This window comes from Neltuma alba, unplaced genomic scaffold (assembly GCF_004799145.2).
Source record: "Neltuma alba isolate B1F8T4 unplaced genomic scaffold, ASM479914v2 tig00007967_pilon, whole genome shotgun sequence".
Lineage (NCBI taxonomy): Eukaryota > Viridiplantae > Streptophyta > Magnoliopsida > Fabales > Fabaceae > Neltuma > Neltuma alba.
The window spans coordinates 17,108-36,525 of record NW_021634914.1 but is presented as its reverse complement, the minus strand read 5'-3'; the positions used below and the strand labels follow the sequence as shown (position 1 = coordinate 36,525).

Here is a 19,418-nt window from a genome sequence, read left to right as displayed (position 1 = left end):
GCGGCGAAAGGTGTCGAATCTATATAGACGCTGGAGGGTTCGGTTATGCGAAAATTAGAAAATCTGAAGGAGGAGAGAGGAGCTCTGCTAGGGTTTCGGTGTTGAGGCTTGGGAAAGACATTTCTAAAGATCCATTATCTCAAGTGATTTTAACTTCTAATCTACTCTCTTTCTTGGAATTTCTGAGGATTTTTGGTGGAACCCTAGAGTTTTCTAGGTTGTGATGGAATTGAGATTTTTGACCGATTGTTTTGAGCTTAATTGATTGCTTTGGGTTAATCTAAGTATTTAATCGGTGTAGTTTTCTTGGATTTGAAGAACATTGAGTTTTTGAAGCTAGAGTTTATGGAAATAGGAGGTTTGTGATTGAGGATGATAATGTAGAGGTTGATTCTGAGTTTTGTGAATTGGGTTATGTTAAGGAGGGTTAAATTGGATGTTTAATCGGTTTAGATTGTTGTTAAGACTTCAACTATTCAAATGGGATGTTGGAGGTTGAATTCCTATAGTGGGTCCTTGAGGTTTGAACTCTAATTAATGCTTGAAAAGGGGACTTGATGTTTTAATAGACTTTTATGACTTTGGAGTGTTGTTTTGATGGGTATACCCTTTGAGTTGGGTAGAGTTTTGATTGGAGCTAAGAATTTTGTGTCCCCAAATGTTGTTTTGGCCATATTATTAGTTTGAAAGCTAATACATGATGGTTGTGTGTTTGTGTGCTTGTGTAGACCGATTGTGAGTCTTGTTGGTGCACGGGGCCACCTTGTTGGTTTGTTATTCCTTGCTCAGGCGAGAGGTAACCACTTTCCAATCCTTAGTACTTGTTTCTGTGGTATTGTGAGTAGATTTATGTTTTGTGCTCTGAGTAACAATTATATTCAAATTGTATGTTGTATATATAGAAAGAAAAACCGTCTTGTGGGGTTTCGATTGATAATGAATAAATCTTAAAATTATGAAAGATATGCCACTGAAAGAAATTAATTATGAAATGTTCAATTACTATTTGATTATGGGTTGAGCATGATGCATGAATTGGGAATTGGTGAGAGTTTTTGATAGTTACTACCACGTGGTAAGGCCTCCATTAATGCATGATGGTTGGCTCTTTACATCCCCCATAGTGAGGGATAGGCCTTTTCGGCTCCCTACGTCCCCCAGAGTGAGGGATAGGCCTTTTATGGCTCCTTACGTCCCCCATAGTGAGGGATAGGCCGGGTTCGGCTCTTGAAAATCCCCCAAAGTGAGGGATATGGTTGATGGAAATTGCATCATTGCATTTGCATGAGTTGTTGTGGCCATCATTTATTATATTACTTGTGAAATGCCCCACTTGACACCTCACGAGCACCTATTTAGTAGTACCTTGAATTGGAATGGTTGGTTACTGGGACTTTGTCTCACCCCGTGGTTTACAATGTTTTCATGCGAAGGTTCTAGGCGTGCGCCTTCGAGAAGAGACGCAGAGGCTTGAGCTTGGTTAGCTTTAGGCCTCTAGTCTTTGTATATGTATGGCTAGTATATATATTGCCACATTTAGGATCTTTTGAGGTATTTTGATTGTTGATCTTATTGTAAATTGAAGAATATGTTATCTCCTCGTTTTAGTTGACCGGAGGCCATTTCTATTGTTTTATGAAACTTTGTTACATGGTTGAAAACTAATTGGATGGGCTGATTTTGATGTATATTGTTACCCAAGCCGGAGGCTCGGAAGCCCAGTGGACATGAATGAATGATTTTAGTTGCATGCAACGGAGTTTGGGTTTGACCCGAGTTTGAAAGTCAATTTCAAAAAAAAAAATGCAAGTTTCTTTCTACTATGGTAGTTCATTTAACAGATTTCCTTTTCTACCATAGTAGTGGTTCTATGACGAGTTATAATGTTTTGGGGTAAGGGTTTTACAGGGCATACATGGAGATCACATGCCTCTTTTTCTTTCCTTTTTGAGGTAGAGGGAAAATCTATTTTCTTTTCAGTTTTCTTCTCCCAGTATCCTATACTTTTCTCTAATCAAGCCGTCCAGGACTTCATCTGCAATAGCAAAGATTAGAAAAAGAGGAGAGAAGTAGGACTATGCGAGTCAATTAAGAGGACGAATTACTTTTACATTCTACGACCGTGGTTTTGTTCCAACTTTAGAACATTTTGACTCTCTTTGAAAATATAAAATTAGAAAATTGTACCGTCAAAATCTAACGACTTGAAAGCAAGCAGTTTTCCACGTAATCTATACAGGCTAGGGTACTAACATTATACATTCCTGTATAAAACTATACATGCAAACATGACTTCATCGTGCACATCCATTTATGTCATGTACGTGTTGATGCAGGGTTGCTTAGACCCATCAACATTTGAAACCCTTGCAAGCAATAAGCCACAGCATTATAATCAGGATAAGGACTGCACTTCCCACCATTAGCTTCATTCGGAGATTCTGCAGCCACATCTTGCGCCTTAGATGCCTGCCTTGCCTCTGGAAGCTGTCAGCCTAAATTTGGGAGGAAGAACACAAAATCACATCATCGTTTGTCAGTATCAAATTAAAATGTGTAGATATGGATACGGGACTTTATATGGACATAGATGCTACGAGCCAATAGAATTTGAAGTATCTTTGTGTAATCTAAGTATCATGTCATGTCTAATACAGAGGGTTGATATGAGCGGGAACGCGATAGACATTTCACGTGTCACTGTCCTCCTTCTGTACTGACATGAACAAGCGAAGAGTAATGTATACCTGGAACTGTAAATTTTCTGTTTTATCGACCAGAAGTTCAATCTTCTCGCCACGATCCAAAACCTGCAATCAAGTAATGCAAAGGCCATTATTAGAGTGCCCGATATGAGCGATAACTTCATGCCTTGCTTTACACAGCAACACAAGGGAGAATCATGCTGAAGTCAACAAAGACTCTTAAACAGACAGAAACATTTGTTATGATGTCAATCTCGGCATCAAGAACTAACAACTTGAGTTGCATTATAATAATGCTCAAAACCTTTTAAGTATAGTTTGATTTAGAGGAGGATCTAAGCTCACATGTGTAATGGACTGAGATCCAAAGTTCGTGTCTGGCTGCACATTCAGGCGCGTGCAAACAAACTTGTGTTTTAGTGTTTGTAAAAGGAATATGTGAATAATAATTTGAGTGAAAATCAGAAGACAAAAATAACTGTCTTCCTCATTTTCCTAGCCCTGGGTCTGAGAACATCTGACCACATTTTGGTGTACCTAAGAATTGCTCCACGCTTTGGATTCACTTCACCATTAACAGCTATCAATATCATCATTATTTCTCATCTTCCCTCACAAAAATCTATAACTGATTGATAAAATGTATATTGTTATATCCTAATTATTTCATATTAATATGGCTGATGAAAACATATTTCACTAATAAGTGCATCTGAGCCAAGAAGACATTAAAGACAACCAAAGTGATTGGACTTTGTTTCGAAGCCATGCCTTAGAAAGCACATCTCACAGTTTAGCTTTATATTAGAACCACGATCGTGCCTAAAACATCATATATTATTTCATGGTTCCCAAACGAAAATGAGAGTTCTTCCACTCTAATAAACTATCCTCTGATTATTGCAAACATTAATTGAATCGAACCAACAGGGATAGGAGGAAATAATCCATTGCTGCCAAATATGGTGACATGCAGGCTGCAGTTACCAGTATACCTCTAGACCACGCACTATCCTCACCATTGCAAAGAATCGTCCCTTAAACCAGAATCTATTACCTATATACAAGGTACTTAACATTAAAAACAGGTTAAAGATGACCATCGGTAAGATATGGGCAGGGCACTACAGTCTCCATGCACAAACCCTGAGAAATATATTTTTCTCTCATCCTCAGCCTCATACACTAGCAAGCAACAAACTAAATACCGATCCCCTTCACCAATGAATAGTGAAATCCTCAGAGCAAGCAATTTTTTGAGAGTAGAGACATGTCTACATAACATTATTCAAATGCAAAATCAACATAACTTGAAGGCCTCCCCAAACCCTTAATTTTTCAGAGACATAAAAATGGGTAAGCTTTCCATGTATCCAGAGAATATAAGTATTTTGATCATCCTTGTAACAGATTAAGAAACGTGTACCTTCTCAATATTGTCCATCATTATCCCCTTGACCTCCGTTACTTGAGCCTTCACTTTTGATAGTTTACTTACTTCCTCAGGATGGTTCATGCAATATTGCATGTGCTCCTTAAGCCTTGGCCTGCAGAAAAAATTGAAAACAAAAGTTCAAAAAGCCAAACTGCTATGAAGAAAATCAACCACATATGCATACCCAAATTCTCTGTCTAACTTGTATGCAATGCCAAATTTGTCTTCAAATAAGTCATCTTCATCAGCAAGTGAACCAGCATCGCCATTCTTAATACTTGAACCATAAACCTGGTTAAAGTCATCCCTCACTCGTTGAAGAAAAATGAAAGGCACGCTCCTCCCAACTGATTCATCTGCAACCACGAGGAAAACTACATGGCAGACAAACAATTCAGCAAATGACATGTAAACCAATCAACACCAATAATGCATACGAACAATAACTAAGAGTAGTCAATACCAAACCCATTGTCTATGAGGAAGTTAAATGTATGCCCATCACATGAGAATGTGTACTTGCTGCTGTTGGAAGGTAGCTTCTGCAAGCACTGAACAGCAATTGTACTGAAATTTCCTGTATATGGTGTGTGCTCGGCTAACACAACAGTTCCTTTAGCAACAAAGCTATAGATTAAACCCCGCTGACTCATCTCTAAGTAGCTCCGCAAATCAAAGCCAGACACTGAATGGAACAACGCCAACAAACTTAACCAAGCTATAAATCCATAATTTGATTAAAAAATTATCATACAAATATAATTTAAAAAACCCTTAAATACTAATGAATAGTTCAGATACAAAGCAAAACCCAGGGCAAGTGCAACTTTGCAAGCGGAAAGTTTTAACTCAAACTGCCAACAGTACCTTTTTCTAATGGATTTAGTCGGTTGTGATTAGCAATTTGATTGCGTACAAAGTTGTCATAGTTACACATCTAAATTATTGTAGTTCATGTATAGATATCAGTTAGAGGTACATAACTAGATGCTAAAGGCCACCTGGTTTGCCTGTAAGTGCTGGTATTTGGTGGCTCTAACTTCTAAATTAAGAAAACAAATGCCAAAGAAAGTCAACAGAATGAGAAAAATCGAGTTGAGAGTTGAAAGAAATTCGTCCGTTCCGCAAACAGAAAATCCCCTCTTCCTCCTCCCGAAACAATCTCGAGCTAATTGGTTCAAGACAAAAAATAATCTGAATACAACAAAGAGTAATTAAAGCCGTAAATCCAAAACTCTTATAAAAAGGAAAAAGAAAAGAAAGTTCGTCCGAAACACATTTGGAAAAAACCCTTCATTCGAGAGTCACAATCGTAGTTGCTACGTATGAATGAAGCCGTACTTCAGGTCAGAGCCAAATACATGATAAAATACAAGGGAAGAAAGCAGAGCACAACTTCAATTCGAAAAGAAAAAAAATGTAACTGCAATTTTTTCGAATCGCTCAAACTACAGTTAGGTTGCACCATAAACAACGCTAACACTTGTGACCAAAAAACAAGAACCAACGCCGCTAACACTTAGTCCAGATGTTCAACGCATCAATCGGAACATCGTGATTACTCGCCGGCTGTGTATCAACTTGGTGATGCAGAAAAAGAAAAAAACCAAGTTGAGAAACGACCACGAACGATTGCAAGAAAGCCGAAACAATTACCAAGCTGATCCGATCATAAAATTTCCCAATCTGAGAAACATGAATTGTTCGAGAGGAACCGATTACAAAAATTGAAACAAAGAGATGGAAGCGAGAGAGGTACCAGAAGTGAAATTTGCGCAGTTCGATGCTTTGATTCCTTGCTTCCTGTGCAAGAATGATGAGTCGATCGACGATGACTTCAGTTTTATCTGTTTCAACTTTCTCGTGGTGGTCGAGGTGGGGTACGGCAAACGTGGAAGTGGCGCCAGGGCGCGCTAAGAAAATAAAGTGGATTACCATTTAGATTGAATTTTTCAAATGTATTATTCATTTTTTCTAAAATATAAATAAATACTACTTTTGTTAAAAAAAAAATTAATTTTAAGATTTTTTAGCTGTTAATTTCTTAAAATCTTCCCCTGTGTTTGTACTCTAACACTCAGCATTTAGATATGAGGTTGCGTTTTATTTGGTCGACCAAAATTTATATATTACTTCCGATTCTAATTATAAGATCTTATTTTTAATCTATAAATAAAATTTTATAATTAAAGTTGGAAATAATATGCATTTCGTTTAAAGAAAGAAAAGAAATTGAAGTGAAAAAAAATCGAATCCGTAAAACTTTCACTTTGCATATTATTTAAATAATCCTAAAAGAATGAAAATAACGGAGTTTTGGCGTATAATCAATTTTCTGTCGTTGTTTTAAAGCAAAGCCAAGTTGCCAGAATAGCGCACCTTGTCTTTTAGCTTTACACGTTTTGTCAGCTTCCATGACATATTTGAGTTCACGAGTTTCACATTAGCACCCTTGGACGGTGTCGGTTACTCGATAACCTTCTTTTAAAAAAATTTAAAAAAAATATGAAATGCAGAAGACAGTTGCATAAAATATTAAAATCTGATTTTAAATAAATAAAACTGTAATTATTGGACTAAAAAAAGAAATAAAACCGCAATTGATTCATAACAGCTATAAGGGCTAAAGATAAACAGAAGGTGGTTGCCTGAAATCTGGCTTTAAAGACAGATATCTGATTCCAGCCCGCAAAACAAAAACAAAAAAATTATTTCTTAATTTCCTCCAAATATTAACAATGGTAACATATAGTTAATAAATTCTGAATTTGTTGGCAAAAAAATTCCGTTCCCATTTCTTAATTTCATCCAAATATTGCTTGCGGTAACACACAGCTACTAAATTCCGAATTTTTGGTTAAAAAATTAACTAATTTTAAATTTCATTTAGCTAGGAAAAACATTTCCTAATTTCATCCAAATATTATCAACAATAATATACAGCTAATTAATTCCAAATATCTTGTAAAAAAATAATTAATTTTGCATTTCCTCTAGCTCACAAAAAAAAAATTCTTAATTACATCTAAATATTCCTGCTCTACTTACCTGCTCATCAAGTCCTTCATTGAATTTCAAATTAGTATCATTTGCTTGGCAAATAGGATACCAAATATCACCAGTAGTAACATAGTACCACAGTTAGCATCCTTTCAAGAAGCCACACATACTCTCCAACTATAGATGGTAATTGGAGTCATTCTAGATAACAAGAATGTGTTAAGCAACTTTTGACTTTTCCATATGCAAAATCAAATTATGTCAAGAAGCTGTTTGAGACGTGAAAGCATGCATTGAGAGAGAGTGCACAGAAGCACACAGGTGGCGCATGTAGGAGATGACAACAAAAACAACGTGGACCCTTTCGAGTACGCCCTTTTGCTATTAATCTTGCTTTATATCTTTCTACCTTACCATCTGACCCATATTTGATTTTAAAGACCTGCTTACATCCTATTATCCTTTGGAAGATCAATGATCTCCCAAGTGCGATTTTGTTTTAAGGCCTCCATCTCTTGTCTTATTACATCCATTCATTTCGTATCTTGAGATGCTCTTTGAAAGCTACAGGGCTCAGAAACTTTATTAGTACTAAGCAAGTAATCTCTATAATCTTTAGATATATTAGCATAGGAGATACACTCATGTATATAGGATATTTGCACCTTACCTTTTGATGTGATAGTGCTATGTCAATTATACATATATAGTCATTCAATCGGGTTGGGGTTTTCTTATCATGCATAGGTCTATTAGGCCTTTCCAAATGCTTTTCAACATCCATTTGCATTTCATTTCCTGGAATATTATTATAAGGATTGAACTGATCATCATTATTGTCTGGAACATTTTCCTCAGAATTAGGTTTTGCTGAAATACCCTCATGATCATAAGAGAAATAATCTAGGAAAAATTTCATTTAAGGACCAGTGTAGCCAATTAAAGTCAGTCAACCCCCAAAATATTTGAAAACTTTAGTCAACCCCTTTGGATCAAAATAAAATTAAAATGTAATGATAAAATTACAATACTACCCCTTCTTTTTATTTTTATTTTTTAAAAATAAATATTAATGGTCACCGGAGCTTCGGCCTCTGGAAGTCAGAGGTCCGACCATCAGCCCTTAGGTGGCTGGCACCAGAAGTCACAGCTCCGGTGGCCGGCCACCGGACTTGGATGACTGAAGGATTTTTTAAAAAAATAAGGTGGCTAAAGAGGATTTAAACACATGACCCCTTGGCATACCAAAAATAATGTGACCGCCAAGCCAGCCAAACAATTTAGTTATATAATGCAAAGAAATATATATATATATATATAACAAAATAAATGTAAGTGTCCAAGTATAAATGAACAAGTGAAATTTGACAATTTACAAGTAAAATTTAGCAATTCACACCAAAAATTCTACGATTTACAAGTAACATAATAGAATTCACAACTCCAAATACAAGTATTTATGTGTAAATAAGCAAGTGAAATTTCAATATTTATGACAAAAATTCATAAATTTATAACCTAAATTCGGCAATTCATAAGAAACATAAACAATATTATAAAGAACAACTTAATACAAGAAATATACTATTTCTAAAACAAAGGAAGGAACACGTACGTGATGAAATGTCGGATGGAGGTAGGTGGTCGAATAAATAAATAAGGGCTCTAATACCATAATAGAAACAAAGAGATAGAGAAACATTGAAAATAAATATTATGAATATTATAGAAAGAGACAGATGAAGGTAGGTGGTAGAATAAAAACAATTAGGGCTCTAATACCATATCAGAGACAAAAAAAGAGAGATAAATACTGTGTATGTTTTGAAATTTAATCAGTATACCAATATATATATATATAAGGAAAAGTATAACGATCTAATAAATGCTAATAAAAAATAATAAATACAAATCAAATCGTATCTAATTCATATCAACAAAACATATTAACAATAAGTTATACTGTTAATCAGATCATGTATTTAACAAAGTTGAAAGAGTTTTGTGTGCTAAATCTTTTAGAGTAAAATACTCTAACCTTCCTTATATTTTACCCTAATTAGACGGATTTTCTCTCTATTTTAAAAATATACACTTAAGTCTAAATCATTAACTCGATTAAATATATTCTAAAAAGATACCTTTTAATTAAAATTTATATTAAAATACTTTTTATTTACTAATTTACCCTTCATAATCTAACTCCCTAGATTTTGGCTAAAAAGTTTTAAATAATTTAAAAAATTTTCTTTTTCCTTAATTTTATTTTTAAATTTTGGCAAATAGTTATTTTTTTAATGTTTTTATCATATTGGGATAGAAAATAAAGTAATTTAGTTAATGCAGATATAAAAACCTGGAATGGAAATTTGATTAATTCTTTAAGCAAATATATAATTGATTGAAAAAGTTATAAATGTTTCTAACAACATTTTTATTATAACCTCTCAAACTTAAATAACTTATATTATACGATGAAAAATATATATTCATTTTATTTTCAAGCCATTTAAAGAAAACTAAATAAATAAGTTTCGTTATATGTGATGAAGAATTAAAATTACACAATTTTATAATACAATAAAATTAATAAATTTTATTACATTTAAAATTTTTGAAAATATATGTATTAAAATTATGTTTATTATATCAACAATTATTTTTTGCCAAATATAAATATTTAAATAACTTTTATGTCAAGGATGGGTATTTTGGTCAAAATAAAACTTTAAAAGTCAAATTTAATGGTCAACTAACTGTTAGATAGATGAAATAAAATCTCAAGTATGCAAGGAATGTTTGGGTAACATACATTTTAATTTCAATGGAAGTTTATATACATTTTCAAAATAAAGAAAAGGTTTCTGTAGTTTAGGTAAGATAGAGGGGTAATTAGTGTATTTTACTCAATTTTTTTATAATAAGCACTCCATTTGGCTACAAATAAGATTGATATTAATCCTAAAGTGTGGGACGCCTACTTTAATAGTCTGATACTCATAGCTGTTGAAGAAAAAAATAGGGGGTTAGTGGCAGGGATTAACCACAACATGCAATATAGCCTACTTGTAGGTAGCGAATTGCTTGCATGTACCTCTAGCAAAAGTATTGTTGAAAGCGGGCCAGGGTTTCATAAAAAGGGATGATTAGAGCTTAGATATAAATAGTTAGTCTACTTGGATTACCTTATATACATAAAGAGGGTTTTCGATAAAATAAAGTTTGACTATTCAAGACCAAGAAAAATTGATGGGTATGGGTCTCTTACCTATTAAGGAGATTGAACTAATTTTTTTCATTACATAAAGGCATTATTCTATTGAAAATAAATTTATTTAAGGTATTGTAAGATACTGAATATGGGCATTTCTTTTAGTGGGAATTCAGACTATAATCTATATACTTGATATTCACATCTCTTGTACACGTTTGGTTTTACATTGATTTATATAGTTGTTTTTTAAAGAATATATTTTTTTAATACAAGTTTTACACAGAATGTGAGGAAACACTTTCATTAAATCTATGCTTTGGACTTAAAGAGCCACAACCCAAGCCTATTGTGTCGTAGATTGTCTGATTTTTTTAAAAAACAATTATCTTAAATGGGCTTACAAGACTTATCGTTTTTAATTAATTATTGGATTCCATAAAGAACCTTAAGGGGCCCACATAGGTTGCAAGTCCAAGCCCAAGATTGATATTAAGTTTTAGCTTTTTGACAAAAAGTTTTTTCGGAATCAGACTTTGGAACATTGGTGAAATTACAATTTAGCACCAAAACATTTCAGAGTTCTAACAGAAGATCAAATATTGTGGCAATTAGATACACAAAATTTTTTTTAAACTGCAACAAAATTATATATTAAAAAAAGAGTTAAAATATTACAATTAGATAGCCTCTATTAGTAACATTAAAAGAAAAAAATTATTTTTTGAAATTACATAAATATAGTAAGAAGAGAAATTATAAGAGTTCCTACTATGTGATAGAAAAACATTACATAATTATTATACATCATTGATGATATGTTATACAAGGCAGAAAAAAGTTGCACTAACAAATCATGGCTATACTTGCTCAAATTTAAGTTTTTTTTTGCTGATTAAGTTTTTAAATAAGAACTTTTAATGAAATCTCCCTTAAACTGATACATGTACATGTAATAATTTTATAATGTTTTTTTTTAAAAAAACTTGTTTAAACCATCATATTCATGGAGAATAAAAAGGGCAACCTTATAGTTATGTAAGATTTAAGGAGGTGATAAGTATTAATTAAGCTATTAAAAGTTAATACTACCTCCGGTCCTAATTATAAGGGCCAATTGACTAATTTGAGGAGATTAAGGAAGTAAGTTGAGTTAGTTATTTGTCCTAAATAGGTGTTGTCGTTCCTAAAATATCATTGCGACTATAACTCTTATTATTAGAAGGGCTATTTTGGAAAGAAATATATAAATATAAGAGACAAAATGGATTGGGAGTCTTATATTTAGGACCAAAATAAAAGTCAAACAGGGTCTTATATTAAGGACCGGAGGTAGTATTAACATATTAAAAATTTGCAACTAATATTTTAATAAAAACAAGGCTAATTTAATTATTTTTCTTTTTTCCATATTTGGGATATGAAAACAGGCACCAGTCTCTAACTAGTACTAATCTTACAAATCTCCTTGACTCTTTCCTCGAGTTTTCATTTAGCTAACTTAACAAAAATTATTTATTTATTTTTAAAAAAAGAAGCTCATTCCTCGAGTCCCCTCTTGGACCAATGGTTGTGCTTTCCCACGTCAATGTCCAAAAATTGGCAACCCCCAATGCCTGACCACGAGCTTTTACTGGAACGAGAACAAAAATTAAAACCGTCTCTTCTTTATTGATGTATTTTAATAAACTAATATTTAAAAATTATCATCGTAACTAATGGTGTTTATTTAATCTTCTCATCAGTAGTTAGTAACTAATCACTATGTAAATATTCGTATTAGATCCATTGCGGATCTGGTAAAGCATCAGTACCTAATACTATAATTGTGCCTCATGATTATTTAATCTCACTATCATTATCTCTTCTTAGTACACTGTGCCTCTCCCTTAGTGGCTTTACCCAAATAAATACTCTATGCTCAAAACTTGAACTCTAGCGTGAAATAAAACACACTGGACATATTTTTTTAATACAAAACTGGACAATTGAAAAAGAATCTCTGATCTAAATCATAATTTGGTACTCCTCCTATATAAAACTTGCATAATATTAGCACTTTTTGTATATAAAAATTTATCAAGCTCATGTCACCAACAAAATTTTCAATGAAATTTTTTTCCCCTAATTTTTTCTATAAGATTTCCTAAGGCCATTTTAAATATTAAATGAACAATTCTCACTTGAAAATAAATTGAATTTCATTTACAAAGGGTCAGTTCAGGCAAGAAGTATAGACAAATAAATTTACTCACAAGTGGCACTTTACTAGTCAAAAAACATTTAAATCCCGTTGATTCCTTGCCTATGACATCTTACATTCTCTACTACATTGAATGTCCTAATACCAAAAAGTAATAGTTACATGTATATATAAGATATCATGCCCCATATATATATACTCCTCCGGTCCTAAATGTAAAACCCTTATACACACTAATATAAGGGTCTTATATTTAGGACCGGAGGAGTATATATATATATTACTAAATTAATGCTCAGCATAGCCACTAAAAGCCAGTGCAAATTTAGAACTAAAACGGCAATTGGATTGCATATTACTTCTATTGAAATAATTTACTTTAAATGGATTTTAATTAAATCAACTTTATAAAATCATAATTGAAATATGTTTCATTTTTAAGTAAAAAACAATTAATTTATTATGTGTACCAACAGCACATTATAGATTAATCATTAAATTATTTAAAAATTATTATATTCCCGCTGAAATTATTCGCGGGTACTGAAAATGGAGGAAATTAAGTTTGTTTCTTCCCAAATACACACACATTCACGTTCACTGATTCAATCCTTTCCTTTTACGCTATCCTTCTCCCCTTTCTCTCTCTCTGTCTGCAAAATTATACAGAGGTTAAATCTAATTACTCTGTCGCTTTCTGTTAGTTTACTCTTTCATCCATATCTCTCTCCAAGCCTCTACCAACTATCAATATTGCTATTTAAGCTTCAACCACCATTACTCTCCCTCTACCCCTATCCTTCTCTCTCATTCCCCCATGCTTTTTCTTCCCTAAGAAAACTCTCTTGCCCTCCTCTTAACTTTCTGCTTGTTTTCCCGGGAAAATCTTAGCTCATTGCATTTTCATTCCTTTTTTTTTCTTTCCTGTAATGGGTAATTGTGTCCGTACGTCGGAGAAGTTAACGGCAGAAATTGTACCCCACGACGGAGCTCAGGCTGCTTACCCCACCGTCCGATTATACGGCTCGCCCAAGAGCGTTCTCGCCGCCTACATTCGTTTCGCCCTCATCCACAGGGCCGTCTCTCTTGACTTCGTTCCCTCCTCCCGAAGAAACACGTTGGCAGGGGAGCTCGCGCGTGCCGACGATTCCGATTCGGAGAGCCCGGTTACACTGCAGGTGGGATCCGACACCATTTCAGGGACCCGAGAGACATTGCTTCGGTTCATTGACGCGCGGTTTCCGAACCCGCCGCTGACAAGGACGGCGGCGGCGGCGGCGGCTTCGGCAGCGGGTGGTGGAGGAAAAGAGGAAGATGAAATGACGCAGTCGATGGTGAGGTTAACGAGGCTGCAGCACAAAAGCATGCTGTGGCATTTGGAGAGGATGGTGAGGTGGGCGGACGATCTGTCGACACGTGGAGGAAAGAAAGCCGCAGATCCGACGATGGGCAGCCCTGTGATGGAGGCGAAGAAGTTCGCCAAGAGCTACTCGCAGCTGCTTGAACTGATGCTGGAGCACGCTCAGATGGAGGAGAGGGTCCTCTTCCCCATCTTCGACATGGCTGATCGAGGTTAGGACGACGCCTCTTACTGTGTGTATTACCACATTCTACAGAAACCTCACTGCTTCTGAGCTTTTTTTTTTTTTTTAAAATACTGCTTCTAAGAAATTTTAATCTGTAACATAATATGCTGTTTGAACTTGAGACGATTAAGATTAAGATTCAATTTCAATAATCTGACTTCTGGCCATGTGGAGGCTGAATCCCAACACGTGAATTTCTCTGAAACCTGTTGTATTTTACCGACTACTTTATTTCAGATAAGTTCTGTTAGATGTCATAGTCAAGAACCCTCAGGGAAGTGCGCACGAGTTTTCTTTGTCTACTTATGATTATGATGATTCATTTGATAATCAAAAGAATGAGTATTGGATGGGCAATTTGATAGAAATAATTGAAACTGGAGTGATTAGTACACCTGAGTAGGCATATAGTTAATTATTGTGCACACAAGTGTTGTTTGTTTACTTGTGATGATTAATTTCACAAATGAAAAGGATAGCATTAGATGGGTGATTTGATAGGAATAATTGAAATAGGAGCGTTATTACTAAACCTGAATAGTGGCCATGGGTAATTATTGTGGATCTTGAAAATCATTAGGCATTAGGTATTATGTTAATGTACTTCCCATAGTTTATTATTATCTTATAGTATATCCAATAATTTCACAAAAGTCAAATAATCTTATATTGAAGTTATTTACCATCAGATAACATAATGATTTAAGTAATTAGGAATAAAATACTTGTACGTTTCATTATTGGATTTGGATCTGTTTGGTATTTTTAAGTATATAGCATCATGTGATCACTGTTATTATTTTTGGGGAGGGGTTTCAACGTGATATTTCTTAACCTTATCTTTGAACCAGTGAAGTGAAGTGAGCAATATTTCTTTATGTTCAACTTGTCTGCTACGAGATCCTCTATGCAATGTCGAAGTTTTCTAGTTTATGATTAACAAGGGTAAAATAAGAACTAAAATGGCATTTATAGTTTGAAGTCTTTACATACATTAAAAGGGAAATAAATGAAGAGGAAGAACTTTGCTTGCTTTTGAATCAATGCTATGAAGAAAATACGCGTGAATGGAATGTGAAATGAACTCGTATGCATAGGGCTATCAAAAGCTGCAAAGGAGGAACACGCGAGGGACCTACCACTCATGAATGGCATCAAAGAAGTTATAAAATCTGTTGGGGTTCTAGACTGTGGAAGCCCTGGTTACAGAGAAGCTCTCTCCACTCTCTCTTCCAGGCTTAAATCGTTGCAGGTAAATCACTATCAAAATTTGATTAAGATTAATCTATCATATGAACTGTGAGCTTATGTGGTGGGTGATTTGTTTACTACTCAGGGGCAATGCAAGCAACACTTCAGAGAAGAGGAAGTAGAGTTGCTTCCATTAATGGAGGCAGTGGAGATGAGCAGAGAGGAGGAACAGAGCGCAGTGGAACAATGCTTTGAGCTGATGCAAGCCACACACAATCGTTTATTCAAGTTCTTTCTGGAAGGGCTGCCACCTCATGATGCTATGCAGTACCTGGACTTGATCCGCAGTTGCAGAAACAGAGAAAAAATGGAATCCATGCTTCAGATGATTGTTCAGTGACAGTGATGAATTCCCAACCCCACTTTATGTATAGAAAAAGTTCAAGTCAAAGGCCACGAAAAATATGTTAGGGATTAGTTTTATAAAAAAAGATTGGAGTTATTTACTTATTTTTGAGAATTTGTGGTGTGCTGGTTGATGAACGAAGCACATGTATATGCAATCATGGTGACCTCTTCTTTTGTGGATTAATGCATGTTACTGTGAATCTGTCAACCTGGCCTTTGGAGAAAGAAGGGCACTTGTTCTCACTCTCTTTTTACTTTTTGGATAAGGTTGTCACATGAAGAGGTTCCCATATTCCATCTCTCTGTACCCTTGTCTTCTTCTTTTGTTCCCCCAAATTTTAACGGTCTGTGTTTTGCTTTGTTTTGGAGGGTGTTTGGGTGAGTTTATTTTAAATGATTTTATGCCGTACAAGATAATCTGTGAGAAGAGTTTTTACATCGCAAAAGAGTTTTTTTTTTATATTTTATGTTAATGAAGAGGCAAGAACTACCAATAATTATAAAAACATTCGCAAGAAATTTGCAGGGAGTTTTGGTGATCCCATTAATTGCATTCGTGAACAAAATTACGGCCTTTCTTGTTTCAGGCTATAACCTTGCCGCTACGGCACTTCCGCCTTCCTTTTTATCTCCATCAACAGTCTCTTTCCCCTTTAACTTTTCTTTATATTAAAATAATAATTTTGCATATATAATTATATGTTAGCAATATAAAGGCGCAAACTGGGATTACTAGCCTAAATCATGCGCGGAATTTATTTATATCCACCTAAAAAGTGAAAACCATCTCTCTCTCTCACACACACACACACACACACAAACACGACTTTACTGTAATTACTATCTTCAGTCTTTAATATATAAACTAGTTTGATTTTAATATTGATTCTAAATATAAGATCTTAATTTATTTTATCTTTTATATTTATTAATTTTTTAATGTTAGTTTTTGTAGTAATAGTAGTTCTAGTTAATATATTTGATTAGTAAATATATTTTAAAAACATAACACTTATTTATTATAAATAACTAACTTAATTAATTTTTTAAATATATTCAAATTAGTTAATTAGTAAAACTAAGGACTGGAGGTAAGACTCAAGAGAGATTGGGAATCAAACTTCGTCAGATTTTGAATTTCTTTTGTAAAAGAGTTCAGGTCAAGAGTTGACATCCAATATTGAGAGAAAATCCAAAACCTCTTCTCAAGTATTTTGATAAAATTAATTTAATTAAATAAGTCATTTTCAATATTAAATATATTATTCTCAAAGTAGACGACCTAATGATTAAAATGTTGACAACTATAACGTAAAATTAATTACTTTTTTTTTAAAAAAAAAAACATAGCAAACGTGTAGAGCACTACATGGTAAATGATTTAAGTTGTGAATGATTGTGCCCCCAACACCTCGCATTCATAATTTAATAAATCATGGGTCTAACACATAATAATAATAATAATAATAATAATAATAATAATAATAATAATAATAATAATAATAATAATAATAATAATAATTTCATAGTTGTGGGGATAACTTGTTACTCACACATCACATTCACATCAAAAACACAAAGCTAATATTTCACCATCACTTCACATACTACCATTGCGACCACCAACCACCTCTCTCTAGTCTTCAGCTTTCAATTTTACTACCCCATTCATCTTTTCCTAATCCGCTTTTTATTTTAAAAAAATTTCATATTAAATTTGATTGTTACATTTTATGTCTCTTAGTAATTACATCCTAACCACTAAACCTAATTAACACAAGTTACGTTACACCTTAACTTTGTTTACCATATAAAAAAAAAAAAATCATGTGTTGCCATCTTTGTTTACCTTTTCCTTGTTTACGATAAAAAACCAACTTCACCTTTCTTTATTCTTACTCCGTTTTATCATGAAAAATTCACAAAAAAATGATTATTGTTAATACAAGTCTTTAGATTGTAGTACAATGCTGTATTGTTGTGAAAAGTAAAACATACTTTTATATTGATCTCTTGTGTGAGAAAAAACTGGTTGCAGTGGAACGGATATCCTAACACATACTCTATGTTTTATATATTGAAAAGCCTTGTTCCAACAAATATGTTGAAAACTAGTAGGCTGTCTTCTAATAAATACTACCTCCTGTCCCTAATATAGGACCTCATTTGACTTTTATTTTGGTTCTAAATATAATATCCCAATCCACTTTGTCTCTAATATTTATATATATTTTTTCCAAGATAGTCCTTCTAACAATAGTAATTCTAGCCAATACACTTATTTAACAAGAATATTTCAGGAAAGACAACATATATTTATAACAAATAATTAACTTAACTTCTTTCCTTAATCTTATCAAATTAGTCAACTGGCTCTTATAATTAAGACCAGAGGTAGTATATCTTGAAAAGTCTTGGTCCAACAAAGATGTTGCGATATGATGGATTAAAATAAGCTGTGGGGTGGTTTTCCCAATTTTTGAAGCTTAATCCTTTCTGTAAAGGGACAGTGATTTTAGCTCCTCAAATAGATATATTTTTCCTTTTCTTGTTGGGGTGAGGAATGAATGAATGAATGGTCAATTTTTATGGGAGGGCATGTGGGAAAGGAAGAAAAGGGATTAGAGGAAATGAGAAGGTAGGAAGCATCCGAGGAAAGCACAAAGTCCAAGTCCATGAAAAGACAACAGAATGAAAATGAAGAACTGGACAAAGGATTAATGATGTGTGGACGGACATCAAACCCCAACAAAATAGGCCCACTTTCCTTCCATCATATGTTGGACCCAAAAACAACCAAAACTCCACCAAGTGAATCCGTTAAGAAATTGGTTCGTGGCTATTATTCAACACCACTCGGATTCCAGTTGAGCTAAGGTAACTTTTTTCCCCTTTGATAAAAGCAGAGTGTACTTTCTCCCCTCCTGTTTAACTCTTTTTTCATCCTAAATCCATGAGTTGGACACTTTTTTTTTTTTAAAAAAAAGGGGGAATCAATTCCTACAAACACTATGACGGTTTTGACGACCAAGTGGAGCATGTCTCTTGAAGTTAAATTCTTACATATTATCTTCGATCTTTAATATAAGATATTATTTGATTTTTATTTCAGTCTTAAATATTAGGGATGTATATGAAACCTAAATGCCCGCTGAGCCTGCCTGAGTTAGAAGAAAAATTGCCTAACCCAGCAAAAAAAAAAGAGCCCGAAAAGGAACGAGTATCTTTGGACTGGGCATCGGGCAGGACATGCTGCCCTAGCCATTTGACCCTGCCTAGATTATATATATTATAATTTATGAAATAATATTAATATATTACATTTCTTTACCTAAAAAAAAAAGTTATCTCCCTCCTCTTTGCAATTTAATTTGTTATTATTACATGTCTATTAGTTTTCCATTTTAGGGGATCTAATTCTTCTAAAGAGACAGTAATATCTTGCTTTTAACTTGTTTTTCGTGAGCTTTATTGGGTATATTCTATTGTGTGTTGCTGTTGTAATGTTGGCTATTTATAAGTCAATATTCCCCTCTATGCCATTAACAACTTTCTTTGTTGGAGAATGGAGTTCATACATTACATATTTGTATAAGTTAACAATTTTAAATATTTATACAAAATAGAAAACAAGATTGGGGTAGAAGCATGGAAAGAAAATTAGGGTTTAATTATCTGA

At 33.8% G+C, this 19,418-nt stretch overlaps 2 protein-coding genes across 3 annotated transcripts; one reads left to right on the top strand and one right to left on the bottom strand.

Moving 5' to 3' along the window:
* Positions 1-2,065: 2,065 nt before the first annotated feature.
* On the bottom strand, positions 2,066-4,858 carry LOC114753509 (vesicle-associated membrane protein 727). Of its 2 annotated transcripts, XM_028942189.1 has the most exons (6): positions 4,848-4,858; positions 4,604-4,818; positions 4,325-4,514; positions 4,132-4,252; positions 2,748-2,810; positions 2,352-2,495 (listed from the first exon to the last, which is right to left on the bottom strand). In XM_028942189.1, the coding sequence occupies exons 2-6, from the start codon at positions 4,791-4,793 to the stop codon at positions 2,352-2,354; spliced, it is 708 nt and encodes a 235-aa protein (XP_028798022.1). In that variant the 5' UTR covers positions 4,794-4,818; positions 4,848-4,858. The 2 variants fall into 2 exon arrangements, with proteins under 2 accessions (XP_028798023.1, XP_028798022.1); XM_028942190.1 differs by lacking the exon at positions 4,848-4,858 and having other exon boundaries at positions 2,066-2,495; positions 4,604-4,793.
* An 8,569-nt stretch (positions 4,859-13,427) lies between these two features.
* LOC114753505 (uncharacterized) lies at positions 13,428-16,098 on the top strand. Its single transcript, XM_028942185.1, has 3 exons — positions 13,428-14,126; positions 15,238-15,392; positions 15,477-16,098. The coding sequence occupies exons 1-3, from the start codon at positions 13,484-13,486 to the stop codon at positions 15,729-15,731; spliced, it is 1,053 nt and encodes a 350-aa protein (XP_028798018.1). The 5' UTR covers positions 13,428-13,483; the 3' UTR covers positions 15,732-16,098.
* Positions 16,099-19,418: the final 3,320 nt, after the last annotated feature.

Bases quoted from the DNA above. Each gene is read 5' to 3' on its own strand.
- LOC114753505 (XM_028942185.1), top strand. From the start codon at position 13,484: ATGGGTAATTGTGTCCGTACGTCGGAGAAGTTAACGGCAGAAATTGTA. The intron at 14,127-15,237 runs GTTAGGACGACG...TCGTATGCATAG, and splicing joins CTTCGACATGGCTGATCGAG to GGCTATCAAAAGCTGCAAAG. The intron at 15,393-15,476 runs GTAAATCACTAT...TTTACTACTCAG, and splicing joins CCAGGCTTAAATCGTTGCAG to GGGCAATGCAAGCAACACTT.
- LOC114753509 (XM_028942189.1), bottom strand. From the start codon at position 4,793: ATGAGTCAGCGGGGTTTAATCTATAGCTTTGTTGCTAAAGGAACTGTT. The intron at 4,515-4,603 runs GTATTGACTACT...TCTGCCATGTAG, and splicing joins CCTCATAGACAATGGGTTTG to TTTTCCTCGTGGTTGCAGAT. The intron at 2,811-4,131 runs GTACACGTTTCT...ACTTGATTGCAG, and splicing joins TGATGGACAATATTGAGAAG to GTTTTGGATCGTGGCGAGAA.